Source organism: Lissotriton vulgaris, chromosome 4_1, assembly GCF_964263255.1.
Source record: "Lissotriton vulgaris chromosome 4_1, aLisVul1.2, whole genome shotgun sequence".
NCBI lineage: Eukaryota > Metazoa > Chordata > Amphibia > Caudata > Salamandridae > Lissotriton > Lissotriton vulgaris.
In genome coordinates, this window is record NC_141691.1 from 1,476,286,087 (window position 1) to 1,476,306,697 (window position 20,611).

The 20,611-nt window shown below is 45.6% G+C and overlaps 1 protein-coding gene across 1 annotated transcript in view; it reads left to right on the top strand.

Annotated features, from left to right (window-relative positions):
• The window catches only part of MCM4 (minichromosome maintenance complex component 4), a 62,824-nt gene that overhangs the window by 35,367 nt on the left and 6,846 nt on the right, over positions 1-20,611 (top strand). The window contains exons 9-13 of the mRNA XM_086965730.1: positions 3,219-3,439; positions 5,593-5,713; positions 6,417-6,676; positions 7,104-7,469; positions 16,634-16,761. Of these exons, the coding sequence (XP_086821856.1) occupies positions 3,219-3,439; positions 5,593-5,713; positions 6,417-6,676; positions 7,104-7,469; positions 16,634-16,761 (1,096 nt within the window). The remainder of the gene's footprint in view (positions 1-3,218; positions 3,440-5,592; positions 5,714-6,416; positions 6,677-7,103; positions 7,470-16,633; positions 16,762-20,611) is intronic.

A 20,611-nucleotide genomic window follows, 5' to 3' on the forward strand; every position in this document is an offset into this window, starting at 1 on the left:
ATTCTACTTGCTGATACACCTTCCAACACACCCTTGTATTCCCCTGGCGGTTCCTGATTATTTCTGGGAGGCGGGCCAGGGTCTCAAGCAAGTCTTGGCCTCTTCTGCGCGGTCTCAATAACTAACCAATAAGGGTGAGTGATCTGAACCTTCCTCAGTCTCCTTTCTTCAAATGTTTGTAAAAAGCAGTTTCTTTGCTTTTACATTCTCTTTTGAAATATACTCTTGTTTGTCGAGGAAGTTTAGTCCCCTTGTATTACATTGCTGTAGCCACTGTACAGATATTGACGAATACAATAGCCTGCTAATTACTTTTGTGTCGATTAATTGACCCACCTGGTCCACCCTCCCATTCAACTAAATCCAGTAAACCAAAATATAGTCTTGTTCAGTATACGAAATGTGAACATACAATACGCGAGTGAGTGTATCTCTCAGGCATTTCCTGTAGCTTTCTCTTGCTCCTCTTATCCACTGGCCCGTCATTCTTTAATTTTGTTTATCTTTATAGTTCAGTCTCATGGGTGTTATCACTCGCAATTCGTTTTGTTAACCAACTGCTGTCTTGCCATTGTCATTGTATTTACAAAGAGTTTCTCTGTATTCCCAGGCTAACCTGTTTGCAATCCTGGATCCAAACCGTGTCTCTTTAATTAGTTTGTGTTTTCCTCATGTTCAGTCGTCGCTGAGGTGCCCTCTCTTCCTTGCACATACATTATGGCTTCCTCCTAATCGGATGAGTCAGCAGCTAGACCCAGCACTCTTGCCCTCACTGTTGTAAAGGCTTGGTGTTCTCCCTGTTGCTGGAATTGCATCTGACAGAAAAAAATCGGACTGCTGAGCGTTCTCCCGTTTGCCAACTCGTGCACTGTTGGAATTGCGAATTTCCACATGAGGAGGGCTCCAAGTCCTTTATTAGTAGTACTACTTCCACAGTGTTACTGAGCTTTTCCATCCAGCCTCGGATAATTTTCTGGTAAGATACCAGGTTTGCTATGATGTCTCTTAGGTGGTCATCTCCTTTCTGTTGTCATGTATCAAACTTCTCAATGCCACCTTCATCTATCTCTTATTTAGTTTAGGATTTGTGAATGTGTTTTATATAGTCCATAGTAGTTAGTCTGTTTACCCTGATACCTTACAAATTCACACCTGAACCATTTCTCGAACTCTTCATGCTTCGGGTGCATTTCTTCTATTAGTTTTTTTCTTTCCCTTTACAGCTAATTTTGTGGTCCTCCTATAGATCTAGCACTCTCTGACCCACTTTATCCATCGTATTTCAGGCAGTTAAGAAGCTTTTACTCTCTTCTGCCACATCAGTGTCCCATTCTTTATGCAAGTCTTTGTGTACAGCCGAGGTCTTCTTTAAAGCACATGTATGAAATTATCCTGGGTTATTTACCATCACTGTTTTCAGTCCACTCGTTCAGACACTTAATGTTTGTGTTCGGCTGCTCTGCTCATTTTAGCTTTATGCCCCATCTTTACTTCATTTTTTAGCCTCAACATACATATCTGCTGCCTGAGTTCGGTTTACCAAGCTTTCACTCCCGCTGGGTTGGTGGTTTCACGCCAAGGTGGCTTGCGTTTTTTATACATTTTTCGAAACTAGTAGTTTTATTGCTTTTTGTCCAGCTTTTCTCTAATTGTATGTGCACATCAACCAAGGTCTCTTCCTTATTACGGTAATTTATTTTTAAACTATTTTCTTTATATAGCATCCTAACTTCTCTTTTTCTCCAACTGCTGCTGCCCGCCCCCCCCCCCCCCCAGCTTTTTATGCACAATTGATTTTGTCACACCCTATGGAGGGAAACTGATCAATAATGGAGCACAAAATCCAGGACTACGAACTAGCAGCCATATTTTCATGAATGGTCAGCGGTGGTACCCATTTAACTGTCTAAGCGTTGCTTTGACTTTAAGGTTCTTCCTTGGTTATGAAATTAATTTATCTTAGTAGAGCAGGGTGCTAAAATCATACGGATGAACCTGATCTGTGGTACAGGCATCAAACTGGGTGGTTTATGCATAAATATGTGGGGTTTTGCATTTTCCTTTTTTGAAACTTTGTTTATTAAATTTCCAAGATAATAGAGGTCATATACGATTTGACAGACATAAATTTGACACACAGAAACTGAATCCCTTCGAAGGGGTAGTCTGTCACATCAGCCCATGACCGTAGAAGCAAATGAAGAGAGGAAAAATTAAGTACGAGTAGTACAACTTCAGCATCCTCGTGTTCCTCAGTGTGCGAGGGTGAAATTAGCCATCATAAGAATCATTACATTTCCTATATGTGAGGTAGGAGGCAGAGGGGGTTAGTAAAGCCAGAGGACTGCAGTTCAATCCCAGAAAAGAGAAGAATCTCACCAAACCATTCAAATATATGATGTAAAATCCATAGAGGGTCGCAACTCCTCGGCCACTGACTTCCAATAAGTCTTACCTGGACTTCCCAATCATTAATGGCTGATGGGCAGGGGTGTCCGTGGTCTCCGCGAGCATCCCAGGGGGCGACCGGGCAGCAGCCAGCATAGATAGCTCCGTAGAACTCTCCTCTGACAATCTATCATCAGTAACCCTCTTCACTCAGTCTCACGGCTGTGTCATTTTGTATTCATCCTGCGCCAGATCCCAAGGTTTTGCTCTGCCTTATTGGTAGAGACTTTTTGGAGCCTGCACTCCTCAGCTACTGTCCGTTCTAGAAGATCAGACACCCATTGAGTCTGTCGGGGGCGTCTGGCTTGCTCAGCGTATTACTTACTATATATATGCCTGCGGGCAAGTACAAACCCAGCTGGGCAGATTTGTACTGCAGGGCTTTTATGTTTTCAGCATCACATGTTAGTTTTGGTAACAGTTTAAGTTGTCTATATTTTTTTTTAACTCCTCAAGAACAGTCTGCTTTTTTCCAGTGTGTTAATACATTATACGAAAATGTTGTTGCTTCCAACTTGGAGTTTATACATAGTGCTTTCCAGCTACATTGCCTACTCAAGTTCAAGTTTCCAGATGTCTTTCTTCTGTAAAGATGAAGCTGTTACATTTTGTAGTACCATTTGTTCTGTGTGAATGACTCCCTCAAGCAATGTTACAGATTCTTTCCAGACTGCTTTGGTGCCATGTCTTACTCTTAAAGGGCGGTTTTGGTTGGCATATTACCAGTTCCATGCTCCTAGGCTCATGCCTTTTTTCCCCTCCCTCTGTAGACATTGATCAGCTCATCACAATCAGCGGCATGATCATCCGCACATCCCAGATTATTCCCGAGATGCAGGAGGCCTTCTTCAAGTGCCAAGTGTGCGCCTACAGTACCAGAGTGGAAATCGACCGTGGCCGCATTGCTGAGCCCTCCGTGTGTAAGCACTGTAACACCACACACAGCATGGCCCTGATCCACAACCGCTCCATGTTCTCTGACAAGCAGATGGTGAGTGGCACGCATGATCTTGATCTTCGATGCACTGAGAGGAAGAAGAGTTGGTTGTCTGGGGAGGGGAAGGAGGAGGGGGGACACTGGAAGACCTTTGTCTGCTGATGATCTGGCTTGTATGCCTTCAATTATGGGGTTGACAAGAAAGCGTTCTATGTAGTGCATTAGTCACAACGTTTTTGCAGAATATGGTGTTGGCTGAATGTCTGGGTCATATTGCCTAACTGATTTGCCAATCAAGTCTGAAATGCATGGATTTTGAGCTGTAGGCGGAGTGGGAAGCCCATGACTACATTGCAATTGGCTACTTTTGATGGACAAAGAAACTTGTATAATTTGTTTTCTTGTAGTTATCCAGTATTGGGGTATCTTTCATAGATTCACATGCCTGAATCGTTCCAGTCCCACTGTAAAAAATAAATACAATAGCAGTGCCTAAAAATTTCTTGTAGTAAACTGGAAAAGACTAATAGGCCTAACTAGGCCCAAACTTAGCAGCCTATCACCTCATTATGTAAAAAGACCTGAAATAGTAGCCTCAGCCAATCAGCTGTCTTCACCCTCTAGAACCTTCCCAGCCCAGAAGTCCTCATTGTTGTAATGTTCTTGCTCATCGTCCTCCTCCTCTTGACACTTAATGTTCAATTGTGAAGGGTGACGGGCAACCCCAAAAGGGCCTTCATCCTCTTCTTCGTCACCAGAATCATCCTCCACATAGGTCTCCAAAATGTGAGATGGTAAAATTGGAGAAATGTGAGAGTAGTCCTGTCTTTGATAAATTTTCATTTGAAAACTGGTATACTGCACTCTCGGAGGTGTGTTGAGCAACAGTTTAGCTGATGCCATAGGTTTTGTAGAAGACGATGACTAGCTTGTTATTGAAAGCGGTGTCGTCACCGGAATTGCAGTCGACGGGACTGTAGATGGCTTAACCGTCGACGGAGCTGTTGTCGACGGTACTGTCGACAATGATGTCGACGTGGCTGTCGACGGAATCTTAGTCGACGGAATCTTCGACTAATCCTTCGTTGATGGTGTCTTTACCGACTAATCCTTCGTCGATGGTATCTTCGTCGACTAGGCCGTCTATGGTGTCTTCGTCGACGGAACAGTCGCTGACTAGGCCGTTGATGGTGTCTTCGACGGAACAGGCATCGACGGGGTCTTCGTGGACATGGCTGATGGGATCGTCGTCGGGGCAGTCGATGATGATTTCAACGGAATTTGGCTTTTCGTCGAAGACTTTATAGACTACGACAAATTTTTAGCAGACACCAAAGGAGAAGTAATAGCTGAAGTGGCGACCGTAGCAGAAGACGTTGAAGAGGTAGAAGTCAAAATAGTATGAGGAGGCACCAGAGAAACAGTCTTAGTCTGGGCTGTACTCACAGTGGACGGTCTTGATGGAGAACTAGGTACTCCTTGAGGGTTCTGAGGCTCTCAGAGTGTTTAGATTTTTTCCTCCTCTCAGGAGAAGAGCTCTCTCTGGATCTGGCTCTCTTGCTGGAGGTAAAGGCCTTGTCCTCATCTGTGGAAGATGATTTTAACCATAAAAGAACCCTTGCCTCTCTATCCCTGATAGTTTTAGTAGGGAAGGTACGGCAAATTCTACAATCCTTCACAGCATGTGAGGGGTGTAGACAATAGATGCAGTCGGAGTGCTGGTCGTCCACATGGACCCTCTTCCTATTACAGGTTCCACAAGCCTTGAAAAGAGCCTTCTTTTCAGACATTTTGAAGAAAGACAAACTGAGTAGGCACTCGGGGAGACTCCCTTACACACGAAGTGCGGTGAAAATCTGAGAACTGCCTGGGCTGGGAAGGTCCTAGAGGGTGAGAACAGCTGATTGGCTGAGGCTACTATTTCAGGTCTTTTTACATAATGAGGTAGGTAGGCTGCTAAGTTTGGGCCTAGTTAGGCCTATTAGTCTTTTCCAGCCTACAACAAGAAATTTTTATGCACTGCTATTGTATATATTTTTACCGTGGACTCCCGCCTCGACGACTGGGAATGATTCATGCATGTGAATCTATGAAAGATACCAATACTGGATAACTGTAGTTACAGGTAAGTAACTTGTTTTCATACATTTGCAGATTGTTATCCGCTGGCAGAACACCTCTAATGATGCACTTGTTTATGTTCTCAGATTAAACTTCAAGAATCTCCTGAAGACATGCCAGCTGGGCAGACTCCTCATACGGTTGTACTGTACGCTCACAATGACCTTGTGGACAAAGTGCAGCCCGGCGACAGAGTTAATGTTACAGGTAAGTTGTGTTGCTCGAACAGTGGCAACGTATTTTAGGATTTCGGTTTTAACATCCTGAATCTTCTTGTAGGCCTTTATTGGTGAGCTATTCAAAGGGCTCTCTCAGTACTCCAATGAATTTGGGTCCTAATCGAAAGCTAAAATCTGCTTTTCCCTTAAATATAATCCGTTTGAAGTTGGAGGCTGAGATTTGTTTTGTCCCATTTCATTTATTCAGAATTAGTTTTAGTCCTGCAGATGCCAGTGACAAATGGTGTTTGTTCTAAAATTGGATGCCAGCTATTGGAATTTCTTTTTAACTTGGTACACATATTAAAGATGGGGTGCCCTTTATAATTCATGGCCTTCTAGTAGATAGTTATAAAGAGTAATTGTATCTAAAATGACTTGTTTAAAATCCTGGGAGTGGATCATGCTGTAAAAGCAAGACTAGCAGATGCTTTGAGAAGACATAAGTGGACCTACTGGGTGGTGTAATTTCACTTGTCTGCCTTCAATGTTCATGTTTACATTGGCTTTAGTTTGCTTTAAATCTTTGCTACTGCACTAAATGTTGGTTCCAAGGCATGATTTTGTTTTGATCTACATCTATGAAACACTTGTTTTGAAAGGCGTACGTAAGCTGCTATTGGTGGGTGCATGTATCATGCAGTTGGATCCCCATATATGGTGAAGTGCTCACCATACATTTTTCCCTGTAGGTATCTACCGTGCTGTTCCTATGCGAGTAAACCCAAGAGTGAGCAATGTCAAGTCAGTCTACAAGACCCATATTGATGTCATCCATTACCGCAAGACCGATGCGAAACGATTGCACGGCATAGATGAAGATTCTGAGCAGAAGATGTTCACAGAGGAGCGTGTAGAGGTGCTGAAGGAACTTGCCAGGAAGCCTGATATCTACGAGAGGCTGGCCTCCGCTCTTGCTCCAAGCATTTATGAACATGAAGATATCAAGAAGGTACGTTTAGGGAGCCGGCCTGTAAAAGCAAGCAAGCCATGGGACTGCATTTGGCATTGAGCACAGCATGCTGCACTATTTGCTTAGAAAAAATAGGATCTGCATATGTAGCAGTTCTTGCTATAAACCGTATGATTCTTTGTCTGGGTTCCACACAAACGTTTTTGAGTGGCAGTGTTGGCAATATCCAAGTTGGGATTAAGGTTAAGCAATTTGTATGTTGGTATGCTGTGTGTGCATGGAGTTCTGACCACTTTGAAGATGACATGTTAGTGGGGATTGTGGTAGAGAATTGTCATTTATTTTTGGTAGTTTCAGGGAGCTCAAATCCCTTGACAAGTGCCTAATGGTTTACTGAATTTCTGTGGTCCTTTTTGTTCCCTGTCTGCGTTTTGCCCTATTTGATCCTCTCAAACCTCTCCTCCAGGGAATTCTTCTGCAGCTGTTCGGTGGTACACGAAAGGACTTCAGCCACACAGGACGGGGTAATTTCAGAGCCGAAGTTAATATATTGTTGTGTGGAGACCCAGGCACCAGTAAGTCTCAGCTTCTGCAGTATGTCTACAACCTGGTACCAAGGGGTCAGTACACATCTGGAAAGGGCTCAAGTGCTGTGGGTCTTACGGCCTATGTCATGAAGGATCCCGAAACACGACAGCTGGTCCTGCAGACAGGCGCACTGGTTCTCAGTGACAACGGCATCTGTTGCATTGATGAGTTCGACAAGATGAGTGAGAGCACAAGGTCTGTGTTGCACGAAGTGATGGAACAGCAGACACTTTCCATAGCTAAGGTAAGACATTCCATTGGCGTAGGTCCACTTGTAACGAGTGGTTATGCTGTTGGCAAATCCTGAAACTTTTTGTTATGGATAGTTCAGTACCTCCAGATGTACTTGCAACAGATCACATCTCTAAACAAAAAAGTGTTTTATAAACCATTTAAATCTGTGGTCTTCTTGATTTCTTGAATCAGTCACTTTTCTATAAAGTTATTGTGGATTCTGGTTTCCAAGCATACAGTGTCCATTCTCTGGCCCACGGGTCCACTGATCTTATCCCACATCTTACACTGTTAAGCAAAGTGTTAATTATGATGTGACCTAGAGCAGAGCCATGTTTAGTAAATGTTTAAAGTAAACTACGTTTTGTTAATCGAAAGGAAAATTTGGCATCCCAAAAGCAATGGGGGCCGTTGAAACTGGTCAGTTGCTAAGTTAAAATGCTAGAAATCCAGGCCTAGTTTGGTTGTATGTTTAAAACCTCAGTCTTAATATACAGCAGCCTGAGGCAGGCTCCCAAGAGCAACTTTCCATTGTGCACTAGTGTTTTTCTAGGCCAGAGGTCTTCAAACTTTTGATGCCGAGACCCCCATGTCAAAACCTTTTAGGTGTAAGGACCCCCTCCTGAAAAAGTTCTAGTACTGCTCATCATTGACAACTGTTGACAACCATAAACGTCCCCAATTCCCACAGTAAATCATTTTTACAGTGGGGAAATAAACAGTGTTTTTCAAACCGAAGGTCAGTGAGCATGGGGGCGTGGTCAAAGGAGTGGCAAAAACAAACAGCCTGATTTATGAGGAATTGGCCTAGGGCAATACTGCAAGTCTTCTTGCTGCGCTGGCCTATCCGAAAGGGCACATATGCACCGTATTTATGAAATACAGTGCATTCCTGTCCTTTCTCCATGCGTTAGCGCACACATTGCTACCTAGCACAGTGCAGGCAGTTTTTTTTGTGCAGTAAGGGGCACCTTCCTGCACAAAAAATATCCAAGGAGTGGTTTTCCTCGTTCTAAGTGAGCTGCAGAATGCAGCACACACAACGAGGAGAAATGAAAACATTTCTCCTCGTTACGCCTGCTGTGGGGAGGCGTAGAATTTGGCCCTGCCCCAGGTTTACATTGTTTTGTAAATCTGGGGCAGCGTCAAAATCCATTGGATGGCGTGGGAACACCCACCATAATACCCATGGAACGCCTACTTAAGAGTATGGCAACGCAGTGACTTGCGCGGCTTTGTCTCACTCCATGTTTGAGGCTATGCAAAGCCACACAGGGTGACTATATGTCGTCTCATAGATATGATTGAGACGCTTGTACCGCCGGAGGTTCAAAATAAGCCCCAAGGGGCGTGGCTTGGACGGCAATGGCTGCCTGAACGCATCGCTTAGCAGACAGAGGGGTGACTAAGGCTGATTTCAGGAGATTGAGCTACGCAATTGCTATCGGATTACCGGGCTTCACCTTGCCTTGTCAGGCGGCTCTGCATGGCGCTGCGAAATCCTATTTGAATTACCCAAGAGAAGCTGTGCTTGCTGTGGCGCCCGGCGGCCCACAATCCCGAGGAAGGAGCCTTAAGATGACGGCGCAACACTGATAGTCGCCAGAGTCCGGTCCCTAATCCTGGACCCGCTGACCCTGCGCCACTCGTAAAAACAGCACTGATCTCTTTCCATCTCAGCGATACGGAAGGTGGGTGCCCTTGTAGCTAGCAGCAACATAAGAGCCATGTAATATACTCGAGCGCAGTGCCTGACCTTAATAAGTCGGACATCCTTTGGAAGTGTTGAACTCTACTAACGCGACTCGGCTGAGCTCACTTTACAGTCCACAACCTAACCTGCACTCCAAAAAAGCCTAACGCTGGGAGATTAACATAAATTACTTTGACTTGCGCATTCCTTCATCGGCCAGGGATATCCGTGCTGGATACCGCAACTGGAGCTCTAAAAATGGCGGCGTGACGCTGGATGAATCTTATCCTAAACCTGGGCTCTCTGCTAGAGCCACCGTCCTCTCGACTGACTGCCCACAAATGCTTTTACTCTGAACCCTGGCTCTAGTGAAGGGGTGGACTCCAAAGTGACCAGGGATGCTATGCTTGCTACCGCTACCAACATTTCAACGCTCTTAAAATGGTGGCATGAAGAGAACCCATCTCTTCTAACCCGGTGCATAGCCTTAGCAAACACTAAATAACTGCCAACAACCGGGTGAGTTACACTCCTGTGCTTCTGTTTCAGAACGCCTGTGTTCAAATAGCTGCTGCAGCGGGGTAGCAAAGAGCTCTCCAATTTGTTTCCATGGTGCTCTGTGCCTAAGCAGGACATATCTGTAGCGATCTTGTAAGGAGATTTCACAACTATCGCCAATCATTCCTGCACAACTGATAGTCCTAGGTTTAGAGAAGGTGCGGATTTCCCTCTCCCAACCATAATTGGATGGTGTGCTCTGGTTACATCTCTCCACCTATAGCCTGGCTTTCTACTACGCTAATGGCCATGCAGCAAGTGCGTAGCCTGCCCTGGTGGCGATTCCACTGATATTGCCTGAAACCTGCCTGTGGACAATTGATTACCTGCCTCGACATTTAGCCATTCAGGCATTCAGTCCTTGACGTTTGCTGTTGCGTAATTCCTTCTGCTATCAATAATCTGGTATCCCCACTTGGGCAGGTATGTCATCGGGGACCCATCTGTGATCTGCCTGTGCATCACTGCTCTGCCTGACAGGCCCCACTTCCGGTGTTCTGATCATCATGACTGCTGAAACACCTGGCACACCATAATTCTAGATGACTAGCGGCTACGATAAAACTAGCTGTGGCTAGTTCCCCACCAACGACTGCAATCACATCAACTCATTACGCAAATATCCTGATCTAGCCAAACAATGGCTGATAGAGGAAGCAAGACCAACACTAAGAAGTTGCGCCCGCAACCATCACCCTCAGAATCCCCCATCAAAGCAAAGTCTGACCTATCCGCCACTATGGATATGATCCTAAAGAAACTTGCAGAAGTTTACGACCTTGCTAAATCTACCAAGAGCTACAGTGACACCATGCAGCTTGAGCTTACGGCAATTAGGGCGGACATGAACACTATGAATAAAAGCATCAGCGAAACGGAACAACGCCTAAGCGATGTGGAGGACAAGACCGCTCAATCATCAGATAATCAAGCATCTCCAGTACGCCACGGACGACCTCGGAAGACAAAACGCTGAACTGGAAAACCGTAACAGGAGGGGGGAACATTTGCATCTTCGGTGTTCCGGAGAACTCAGAAAAATGCAGGATCATGTGTGGCAATTCTAGAGGCCTGGATATCAATGATAACGGGGATCACATTCGAACATGGCCTAGAACTTGACAGAGCACACAGAATATCAATGTTCAATGTCCGGGAGGAAAGGCCCTCGTCCCCTGATCTGTAAACCGCTTCGATACCAACATGTTGAAACCATCCAACAATTCGCAAGGAAAAATAATCACTTCTCATGGGACGGCCAACCATTAATATTCACACAAGATTAATCTAAAGAAACTGAGGTGCGAAAAGGGTTCCTCCTTCTGAGGGATAAACTGAAAGCAAAAAATATCCAATTTTCCTTTGCTGGTCCTTCAAAGTTTAAAATTATCTAAAATGGCAGGCCACTTTTCTACTAGTGTCCCTGCGTCCTTGCACGACACCTGGAAGATTCTCTGATACAGAACATGGACCTATCAAGTGGCTCTCAATACGAGGAAAACTGATACCCAGGACTCCTCCATCGCCTGAAATACCTGGTCATTGCCCACCACTGGTACTGCTGTATACTGATTACCGTCTTTTCTGAGTTTACCTCCACAACATATATCGTGCCTTCCTTTAATCCTATCTGGCTTCAATTATGGACAAATGTCTGCATTTTCCACCATGGTACAACTGTTCCCAGGTATTGGGTGTTACTGTTTGCTACATTGTATCATGATGACCATTGGTCACTATCTGCCCCTTCAGGGCAATTCATAGCACTGCATTACTATTTTGTAGAGTTTTTTGAGTGAGGTTAGTTCATTCTTACAGGCCCTGTTATGCACGTAGTAGGTAATCTTATCACCTTGGCACTGTTTGCCGAGTTTGTGCCTCTTTAGTTCTAAAAAATGTAACATAAGTAGGTTAGCACTTACACTCATTGTTAACTTTTCATGCTCTTAAGAGTTGGAGCTCCTTAATCTTAAACCTTGTTTCTCCTGAAGCATTAATGTTACATCCAATCTCTGCTGCCCCTAGATGGTACTGCTGTCGCAGCTCCTAAGTTCGAATCTTTGAGTGAGGGGGTGGGTTGTGAGGGAGGGCAGGGATGACTGGGTAAAGGGGGAGGGAGGGGGGTACGGGGTTGGGGATGAATATTGAACTGTTTGTTTCCCTTTGTTTTGTTCTGTTTTCTTTATTTTGCTGAGGATAACTTTTCAGTAGTATCTCACAGGTCGTACACTAATCATAATTACCAACCTAAACTCTACAGGTGTCCATACACTAAGGAAAGCCCACGAACCCCACAGATATAGTCTCACACCTTGCAGCGAAGGGCGTACAGCGGGCGGCACTCCAGCTTCCCACTCCTCCAGTTACAAAACCAATATCAACTACTCCATCAGCGACCACCACTCTCTAGATGGCTAAACCCAAATCCCTAGTAGAAAACCTCACTGTAGTCTCCTTAAACGTCAATGGACTCAACCACCCAGTGAAAAGACAAGGTTTTTGACTACCTATCAAAAGGGGATGTCATCCTACTCCAAGAGACTAAGCTTTCAGAGGAGGACATGAGTTTCATGAACCTCATGGATTTCCCACACACTTTGCTCCTCGGCCATCAATAAGAAGAGAGAAGTCATCACCCTAGTCTCAAAAAATCAAACCTCTCGGTTACTTCGCACACCCATGACACAGATGGAAGGCTCTTAATCACTCACCTTGAGAGGCGAAGACCCCATTCACGTGGTAAACATATATGGTCCTAACTCTTTAGCCATAGAGAACATCCCACAAGACTAATTCCTAATTGTAGGCGGCGACTTCAATCTCCCAATGGACCCTGTATTAGACCGACAATCCAAATCCATATTCCAACCATCTCACTCATGAGTCACTCACACGCCTGTGCACCAAATTCCTCCTGAAAGATCCGTGGCGCCTCCAGCACCCTGATGGGAGGGACTATACTTTCTATTCAGCCCCACACAACTCCTACTCCAGAATTGGTTATATTTTTTAATTTCCAGCCCCTTCACGCACCTAATAGAAGAAACAGACATTGCACCTCAGGTGGTCTCTGACCATTCTTGTATTAGTATCAAACTCGCTGGCTCCCACTCTAATTCTACCCCAAAAACGCTGGCATTTTAATGAGATGCTTTCGAATCCCGTGGGCAAGTGGCAAATAGAAAATGCCATTAGGGACTATATCGCATTGAATGATTCCCCGACACGAACATCTCCACTGTCTGAGACGCCCTGAAAGCCACAATAAGGGGAGTGATTTTTGGCATTAGAGCAAGAACTAATAAAAATTAGACTCAGAACTCGATAGGCCCGAAAAAGATATTGAGGCCCTAGAAACTACCCACTCAACTGACTTAGATAACAAACTGGCTCTCGAACAACTAATCAAAAAGAAATACGAATATAACACTGCGAGCAGACATGCCGGTGTATGGATTAATAAATTCAAAGCCATGAAATTATGTGAGGTGAATAGAGCAGAGAAATTGCTTGCGTCCTACCTCAAACACAGGCTAAACTACTCACCATATCATAGATTAAAGACTCCGCTAATAACATCCAAACCAAACTGGAAAAAATTATAGCCTCCTTCCAGGCCTTCTATGAGGACCCATACAAGAACAAAATGTCATTCGATCCGGACGCATCTACTAATTATCTAAACACTCCGAACCTCCCCAAACTCTGCTGAAGACAGTTCTACGCTAGGAATTTTGGCCTGCATTAAACCCCTCAAAAACAATAAAGCCCCTGGACCTGATGGGTTTTCGGCATCTACAAAGCTTTTGATAAGTCGATCGCCCTCATGCTATTAAAATGATTTAACTCTGTTGCTACCGCAGGTAGTGTCTGAGTCAATGGGCGAAGCCACTATAATCGTTATCCCGAAGGAGGGTTAAGACCCCCTTCTAACTAAAAACTATCGTCTAATATCGCTCATAAGCCTGGACTGTAAAATGTATGCAAAGATCTTGGCCAGCAGACTTAATGCTGTTCTCCCCAAATGAATCCGCAATTTCCAAGTGGGATTTTTAAAACACCGCATGTCCAACAATAATATAAGACTATTGTGCCACATCCTTGATAGCCAAAACACCCACACCATTGGTGGCCATCACCCTGGACGCAGAAAAAGCGTTCGATAGAATATCTTGGTCATTCTTAGAACATTGCATGAAAGCTTTTAATCTGGGGATTTCTTACACCAATATGGTAATGGCTCTTTACTCTTCTCCATCCGCTAGAATCTCCATAAATGACACCCTATCGGACCCATTTTGTCTACAACAGGACATCTGACGGGGCTGCCCTCTCTCGCCAGCTCTGTTCCTCCTGGGCCTTGAACCACTCCTATCTGATATAAAACAAAATAAGGACATAGCGGGAGTGAACTTCGGGGGTACACAGGTGAAACTAGCAGCATACGCTGACTATATTCTAGTGGCTACGAAAAACTCAGTTTTCAATCGGTGCTCTCATGACTACTATAGAAAGATACTCTTTACACTCTGGTTATAAATTGAACCGGGACAAATCGGAGGTTAAGCTACTAAATGTACATGGCACCAAGGACATGCTTGGTAGCTCAGGTCTCACATGGCAGACTGGCTTTATTAAATACCTGGGCATTGAGTTTGGCAGCTCCCTCCTCAAAACCCTTCGCCACAATGAATCCATTACACTAGATAACATTTAATCTCTGAATGGCTGGTCTCCCCACTTCATAACTTGGTGGGGAAGAGTCGAGACCATCAAAATAATGATCCCCCCCCCCCTTAGTCAATTACCTTATTACAATGCTCCCCCTTACCTTATCCCAGGACTTCCACCATAAGCTAGATATTCTACTGTCTAAGTTCCTTTGGAAAGGGAAAAAAGCTAGGATTAGCTTTAAAAAAAACTACGCCTCGACAAATTCCAGGGAGGGCTCAACCTAGCGGATTTCAAAATTTATCAGATGGCCTTCCTTGCCAAACAAGGCTCTTACTGGTTGTCACCACCTGCTGACTACACCCCTCTGCTTTCTAAGAGCTGATTCGCTCACGGATAATGACAGGGCCCTAGTTGACCTTCTCACCGCCGCTGTGAAGATGATTCTGAATAATTGGAAGGACACTCGTAAAGCTTCTTTCAAATGCTAGTTAAATTGGGTCACCAATCTGAGAGGTGCTGATAACATCTCACTCCAAACACTCTGTGGAGCCCTCATAGACAAATGTGGGTTTCCTTAGGACAACTACTTTAGCGACACAAACCTCCTTGAACTTCACACACACTCCCTCGCCTCCAGTCTCATATGATCACACATTTTTACTGCTGGGCCTGACCTGTAACATCCTTATCTGCTCCCGATACACTAACCCAGCAATTTCGTAGACTGTATTACCTGAGATCCACCTTCCTTGTGTAGATACTGCATATGACGTATATGATTGAGATTATGCTGCTGATCTCCTCAGTGTGTTCTGTTTCTCATTTTTACTTTACTCTGGTCCCCTGTGATTGTCCTTGCCCTCGCAGATCCTTTTCTATTCATTTACTTTTGTAATCACCCATCACTGTTTGTATCCACCAGTGACTCTTATGTTTTTATTGTATGTTCTGGTACTTGAAACAACCAATAAAAAGTTATGAAAAATAAAAAAATCAGCCCCAAAATATTTTGTCTGTTTTTAAGGGCTTTCACCATCAGGTAGCTACTTATAAAATAATGGGTAAAGTGTAGAAGGATGCTGAGGTCAACTGGTTCAGATGACCCTCAAAAGAAAGCATATAATCAAACATGATTCCTAAGTTCTTTACTTTATTTACTGGAGTAGGTAGGGAGCCCAGCTCTATTAGATAATGCACTGCAGAGGTCTGTGTGTAACCAGAGAGCCATGGAATTAAATGTGGTTGGTGTAGTGGAGAATAGTGGCTTGTGTATTTTTAGTGCTATGAGGTCACAGCCTGTGACAAAAAGCACTGTGAATGTGTAGGTCGTTTTATACTTGCATTACACACATTATAAGACTGCTACAAACTGCAAATAGTTTTAGGATAAAATGGAGCTTCCAAAATGTTGATTTTAGTAATACCAGACCATAAGTAATGAGTTTTTTCTTTTTGCACAGCTGTCCCTTAAACATCTGCTATGGGGTGCTAAGCGCTGTCCAAGTGCAATCCCGATTGAAAACATGCACTTCACAGCCCAGTTGTTAACTCTTCCTACTACCACTAAAAAAAATAAAAAATCTTTGCCATCACAATGCTTGGAGTGATTCGAGCAATTAAAGCCAGAACCCTTCACAAGCACCCTTTACATTTGCAGATTAAGTCATACATTTACATATCATTCAGGCAAGCGGGCACCCTGGCACTAAAGACTGTTTTACCGGCCTTTTCCTTTCAGAACACAGGAGACTCGATTAACTTTGGCTGAAGCCTTGAAGTGTCCTGGACGTTTTTTTGTTGTATTTTTTCCTTTTCACATGTTTTGGATTCCAGAAAAGTGAAGCCTGGAAATAAGTGACCCCCTTCCCAGAGCACCACGTCCCCCATGCGGGTTGCGCCCCACAGATTGAAGACCTCTGGTCTAGGCTGAGCTGTGTCTCCTGCTAAACTGGTGTTTACTTGCTCAATGGCTGCACTTGTCTTAAAATGTAAGGTCAGTTGACGCCCATACATTTGATCACCACCTTATTACACTTACCAGACCCTGGAAGCTACAACATGTATTTCCTGCACTACACCCAGGCATTCATTTAGTTGGCTGCCTCTCTAGGGAGGAAAAAATCCCTGACGGTAATTGTAGGTAGTCAGATTATTATTTTATATATTCCTACATATTTCTTGTGGCATAATTTTTACTTATCCATTGTCTCCACGTGTCTATGGTTATGAACTTGTGTTTTGTTTTTCAGGCTGGAATTATTTGTCAGTTGAATGCGCGTACTTCTGTGCTGGCTGCAGCGAACCCTGTGGAGTCTCAGTGGAATCCAAAGAAAACCACCATTGAGAACATAGAACTTCCCCACACGCTGCTTTCTAGGTACTCGTCACAAGAGGGGTTGTGTTTTAAAAAAATATATATATATTCCATGGTGGTTTCTACTGGGCATTTTGTTTTTTTGTAGGGTGTGAGTGCCTAGAAGGATAATAAACATGTTCTGTTTCACTCCTTTGATTGAGCGCACTCATGGAACACACTGTAGGAAGCTGGCTTTTTGTGATGGTACCAATCTAAGGGCACACCATGTAAAGTCTAGATGACCCTTATTGGTTTACAGGGCATAATTTAATAATCCCTCGTGCTTTATTTGTGGTAGTGTGGTCAAGCAGCTTAGGCTTATCAGAAGGGAGTGTTAAGCATTTGTTGCACTCACTTGGTCAATAAATGAGACATGTACTCGAAAATAAACCTGAGACCAATTTAGAAAAATAACACCAATTTTAATATTTTAGACACCAAGATCTCCAGAATCCGGTGATTACTTTCGAGGTTATAGATTTTACAAGAAACGTTAAAAATGCTAGTTTTTTTTTTAGGCATGAGACTCGAATGCTGTAATGTTATCCTATGGTAGGAATACATGAGCTGCGTATAGATACTTCAAAGTGATTGTCGAAGGTGCTTGGGGGCCAAGGTCCAAAAAACGACCAGCAGTTCTGATTTACCTTCCCTGGGTGTAGAGGTGCTGGCAGTTGCGACTCCTCTGCAATGGCGGAGGAGTGTCGCCCCACGGCCTGGCTCCGAGCCAGTAAATGTAAAATGAATGGTTTTACATTGTTTTATTTTACATTTGCCTGCTCTTAGCCAGCGGTGTTGGGAGGGGCAGGCGTAGGTATGGGAGGAGGAGTTCTAGCGCAATCCACTCCCTAAGAGGGGTGACCTTCCACACGACTGGTGGGAGGGGGGGCCAGGGTCGCGTATCAAAGGTGGTAGAGGCTTTGAAGCCTCTGGCCTTGATATGCCAAATTAACTAGTCATCCTGCTAGAGGTGTGGTCTCCTTCTGCCAGGCAGGCAATGTTCATGGCCTTTTAGAGTGCGGTATCTCACCTGCAGTGGTTCAGAAACTTCTCTGTAGTGGCAGGCTGGTTGATCCAATCAGGCAACTTGCTAAGTGACTAGTGTGGTTCAGGAGGCACCTCTACGGTGCCCTCTTGGTGCATGTCTTCATAAATCCGATACTTGCATCAAAACAAGATGTTTGATACCAAACATCAGTATTTTCAATGAAGCGATTATGTAGCTGTGTAACTCTTAATGACCAGTGCCTCGTACGTACCTTGAACATAGTTTCCTGATCCTTTGCAGTGACTAGCAGTGGAACTTGGGCATTACATGAACACATCTGCTCATGCAGATGTGCCCTCACATGTAATATACTGCGCCCTGGCTTAGAGCTGTAAGGCTTGCTGTAGGGGTGACTTACATATAGTACATGCAGTGTACATGGGCATGGCACATGCAGTGTGCCATGTTGTGTTTTCAAAATGGTTTGCACCATTTCACGCATCATGAAAGGGCAGTTTGTATGTTTTGGTGTGAATCCCTTAGGTTGGCATAATACATGCTGCAGCACTAAGGGACCCCACCCATTCCACAGGTGGCAGTTACAATTTACCAGGGACTTACAGAGGTGTTAAAGTCCTTGCCAATTAAGCATTTGTCTTGGTTTGAGGCAAGGGGCGCTGGCTCTTGGGTCTAGTTATCAGGGATCCAGTGCACTGCCAATCAATTAATCATAGCATTTGTAAAGCGCACTACTTACCCGTGAGGGTCTCAAGGCGCTGGGGGTTGGGGGATGCTGCTACTGCTCGAAGAGCCAGGTCTTGAGTCTTTTGAAGGACAACCGGTCTTGGGTCTGTCGTAGGTGGATGGGTAGGGTGTTCCAGATCTTGGCGGCGAGGTGGGAGAACGATCTGCCACCGGAGGTCGATCTTCGGGTGCGGGGGTCTGTGGCCAGGGAGAGGTCGGCGGAGCTGGCGGGTGGGGGTGTAGAAGCTGAGTCGGCTGTTGCGGTATGCTGGTCCAGTTTTGTGGAGTGCCTTGTGGGTGAGGAGCTTGAAGGTTATCCTCTTGTTGACGGGGAGCCAGTGCAGGTCTCAGGTGAGGTGTGATGTGGCTGCGGCAGGGGATGTAGAGGATCAGGTTTGCAGAGGCGTTCTGGATGCGTTGGAGCAGTTTCAAAAGTTTGGCCGAGGCTCCTGCGTAGAGGGCGTTTCCGTAGTCCAACCTGCTGCTGACCAGGGCCTGGAGGACTGTTCTTGTTTTGGTGGGGATCCACCTGTAGATCTTGCGGAGCATGCGTAGGGTGTTGAATCGGGAGGAAGATGGCGTTGACTTGCTTGGTCATGGGGAGGGAGTCGAGGATGAACCCCAGGTTGCGTGCGTGGTCGGTGGGTTTTTGAACTGTTCCCAGTGCGGCTGGCCACTAGGAGTCGTTCCAGGCCGAAGAGGTAGATCGGAGGATGAGGACCTCAGTCTTGTCCGAGTTCAGCTTCAGTCGGCTGTTCCTCATGCATTCGGCGACTGCCTTCATTCCTTCGTGGAAGTTCGTTTTGGCGGTGTGGGGGGTCCTTGGTGAGGGAGAGGATCAGCTGGGTGTCGTCGGTGTAGGAGATTATGATTATGTTGAGGTTGGGCGACATGGGCGAGCGCCACCATGTAGATGTTGAACAGCGTTTGGCTGAGGGATGAGCCCTGGGCTACGCCGAAGATTTTCTCGGTGGCTTCGGAGCGGTAGTGGGGAGGCGGACGCTCTGTTCTGCCGGTGAGGAAGGAGGTGATCCAATTAAGGGCCGTCTTTTGGATCCCTGCGTCGTGGGGGCATGTTCGTAGTGTGTGTTTGCAGACCATGTCGAAGGCGGCTGACCGGTCCAGGAGGATGAGGGCTGCGGTTTCTCAGTTGTCTAGCAGGGTCCTGATGTCATCGGTGGTTGTGTGAGGGCAGTTTCGGTGCTGTGGTTGCTGTGGAACCAGGACTGTGATGGGTCCAGGATGCTGTTTTCCTCGGGGTAGCGGGTCAGTTGTTGATGGTCTTCTCGATGACCTTGGCTGGGAATGGGAGCAGGGAAGTTCTTGAGGTCCGCCTTGGGTTTCTTGAGTAAGGTGTTTATCTCTGCGTGCTTCCAGCTCTCTGGGACGGTTGCTGTCTCGAAGGAGATGTTGATGACTTTACGCAGATGGGTGGCGATAGCTGTGCTGGCTTTGTTGAAGATGTGGTGTGGGCAGGTGTCTGACTGAGATCCGGAGTGGATGGTGTTAATTACCTTGATGGTGTTGTCGTCGTTTGTTGGTCCAGGAGAGTAGGCGGATGGTGGTCGTGGGGGTAGGGGTTTCAGTGGTCGTGTTAAAGCTGTCGTGGATGTGTGCGATCTTGCGATGGAAGAAGGTGGCCAGCAAGTCGCACAGGTCTTGCGAAGGAGGGATGGTGTTGGTGTTGGAGCTGGGGATGGAGAGTTCCTTCACTATGTCGAAGAGCTCTTTGCTGTTGTGTGCGTTGTTGTCTAGGCGGTCTTTGAAGTAGGCCCTTTTGGCAGATCTGATGAGGTTATGGTGTCTGCGGGTGGCGTACTTGTGGGCTGCATAGCTGTCTGGTGTTCGTTCACGGAGCCAGTTCTTCTCCAGATTTCGCAAGGTTTACTTGGAGGCCTTCAGTGAACCAGCTGGCTTTCTTGCTGGTGTGACTGTTGAAGGGTTTCTTGAGCGGGGTGAGTGTGTTGGTGCCGTCATCGATCCACTGTCTGAGGCTGCGAGCGGCGGTGTCAGCGTCAGTTGGCTCAGGGGTTGGCTCAGGGGTTGGCTCAGGGGTGGGCTCAGGGCAAGGGTGGTGGTTAGCTGGTCTTCTGTGACTGCTCCAGCATTGGCGAGGCATCTGTTGGGAGCGGTGGTGCG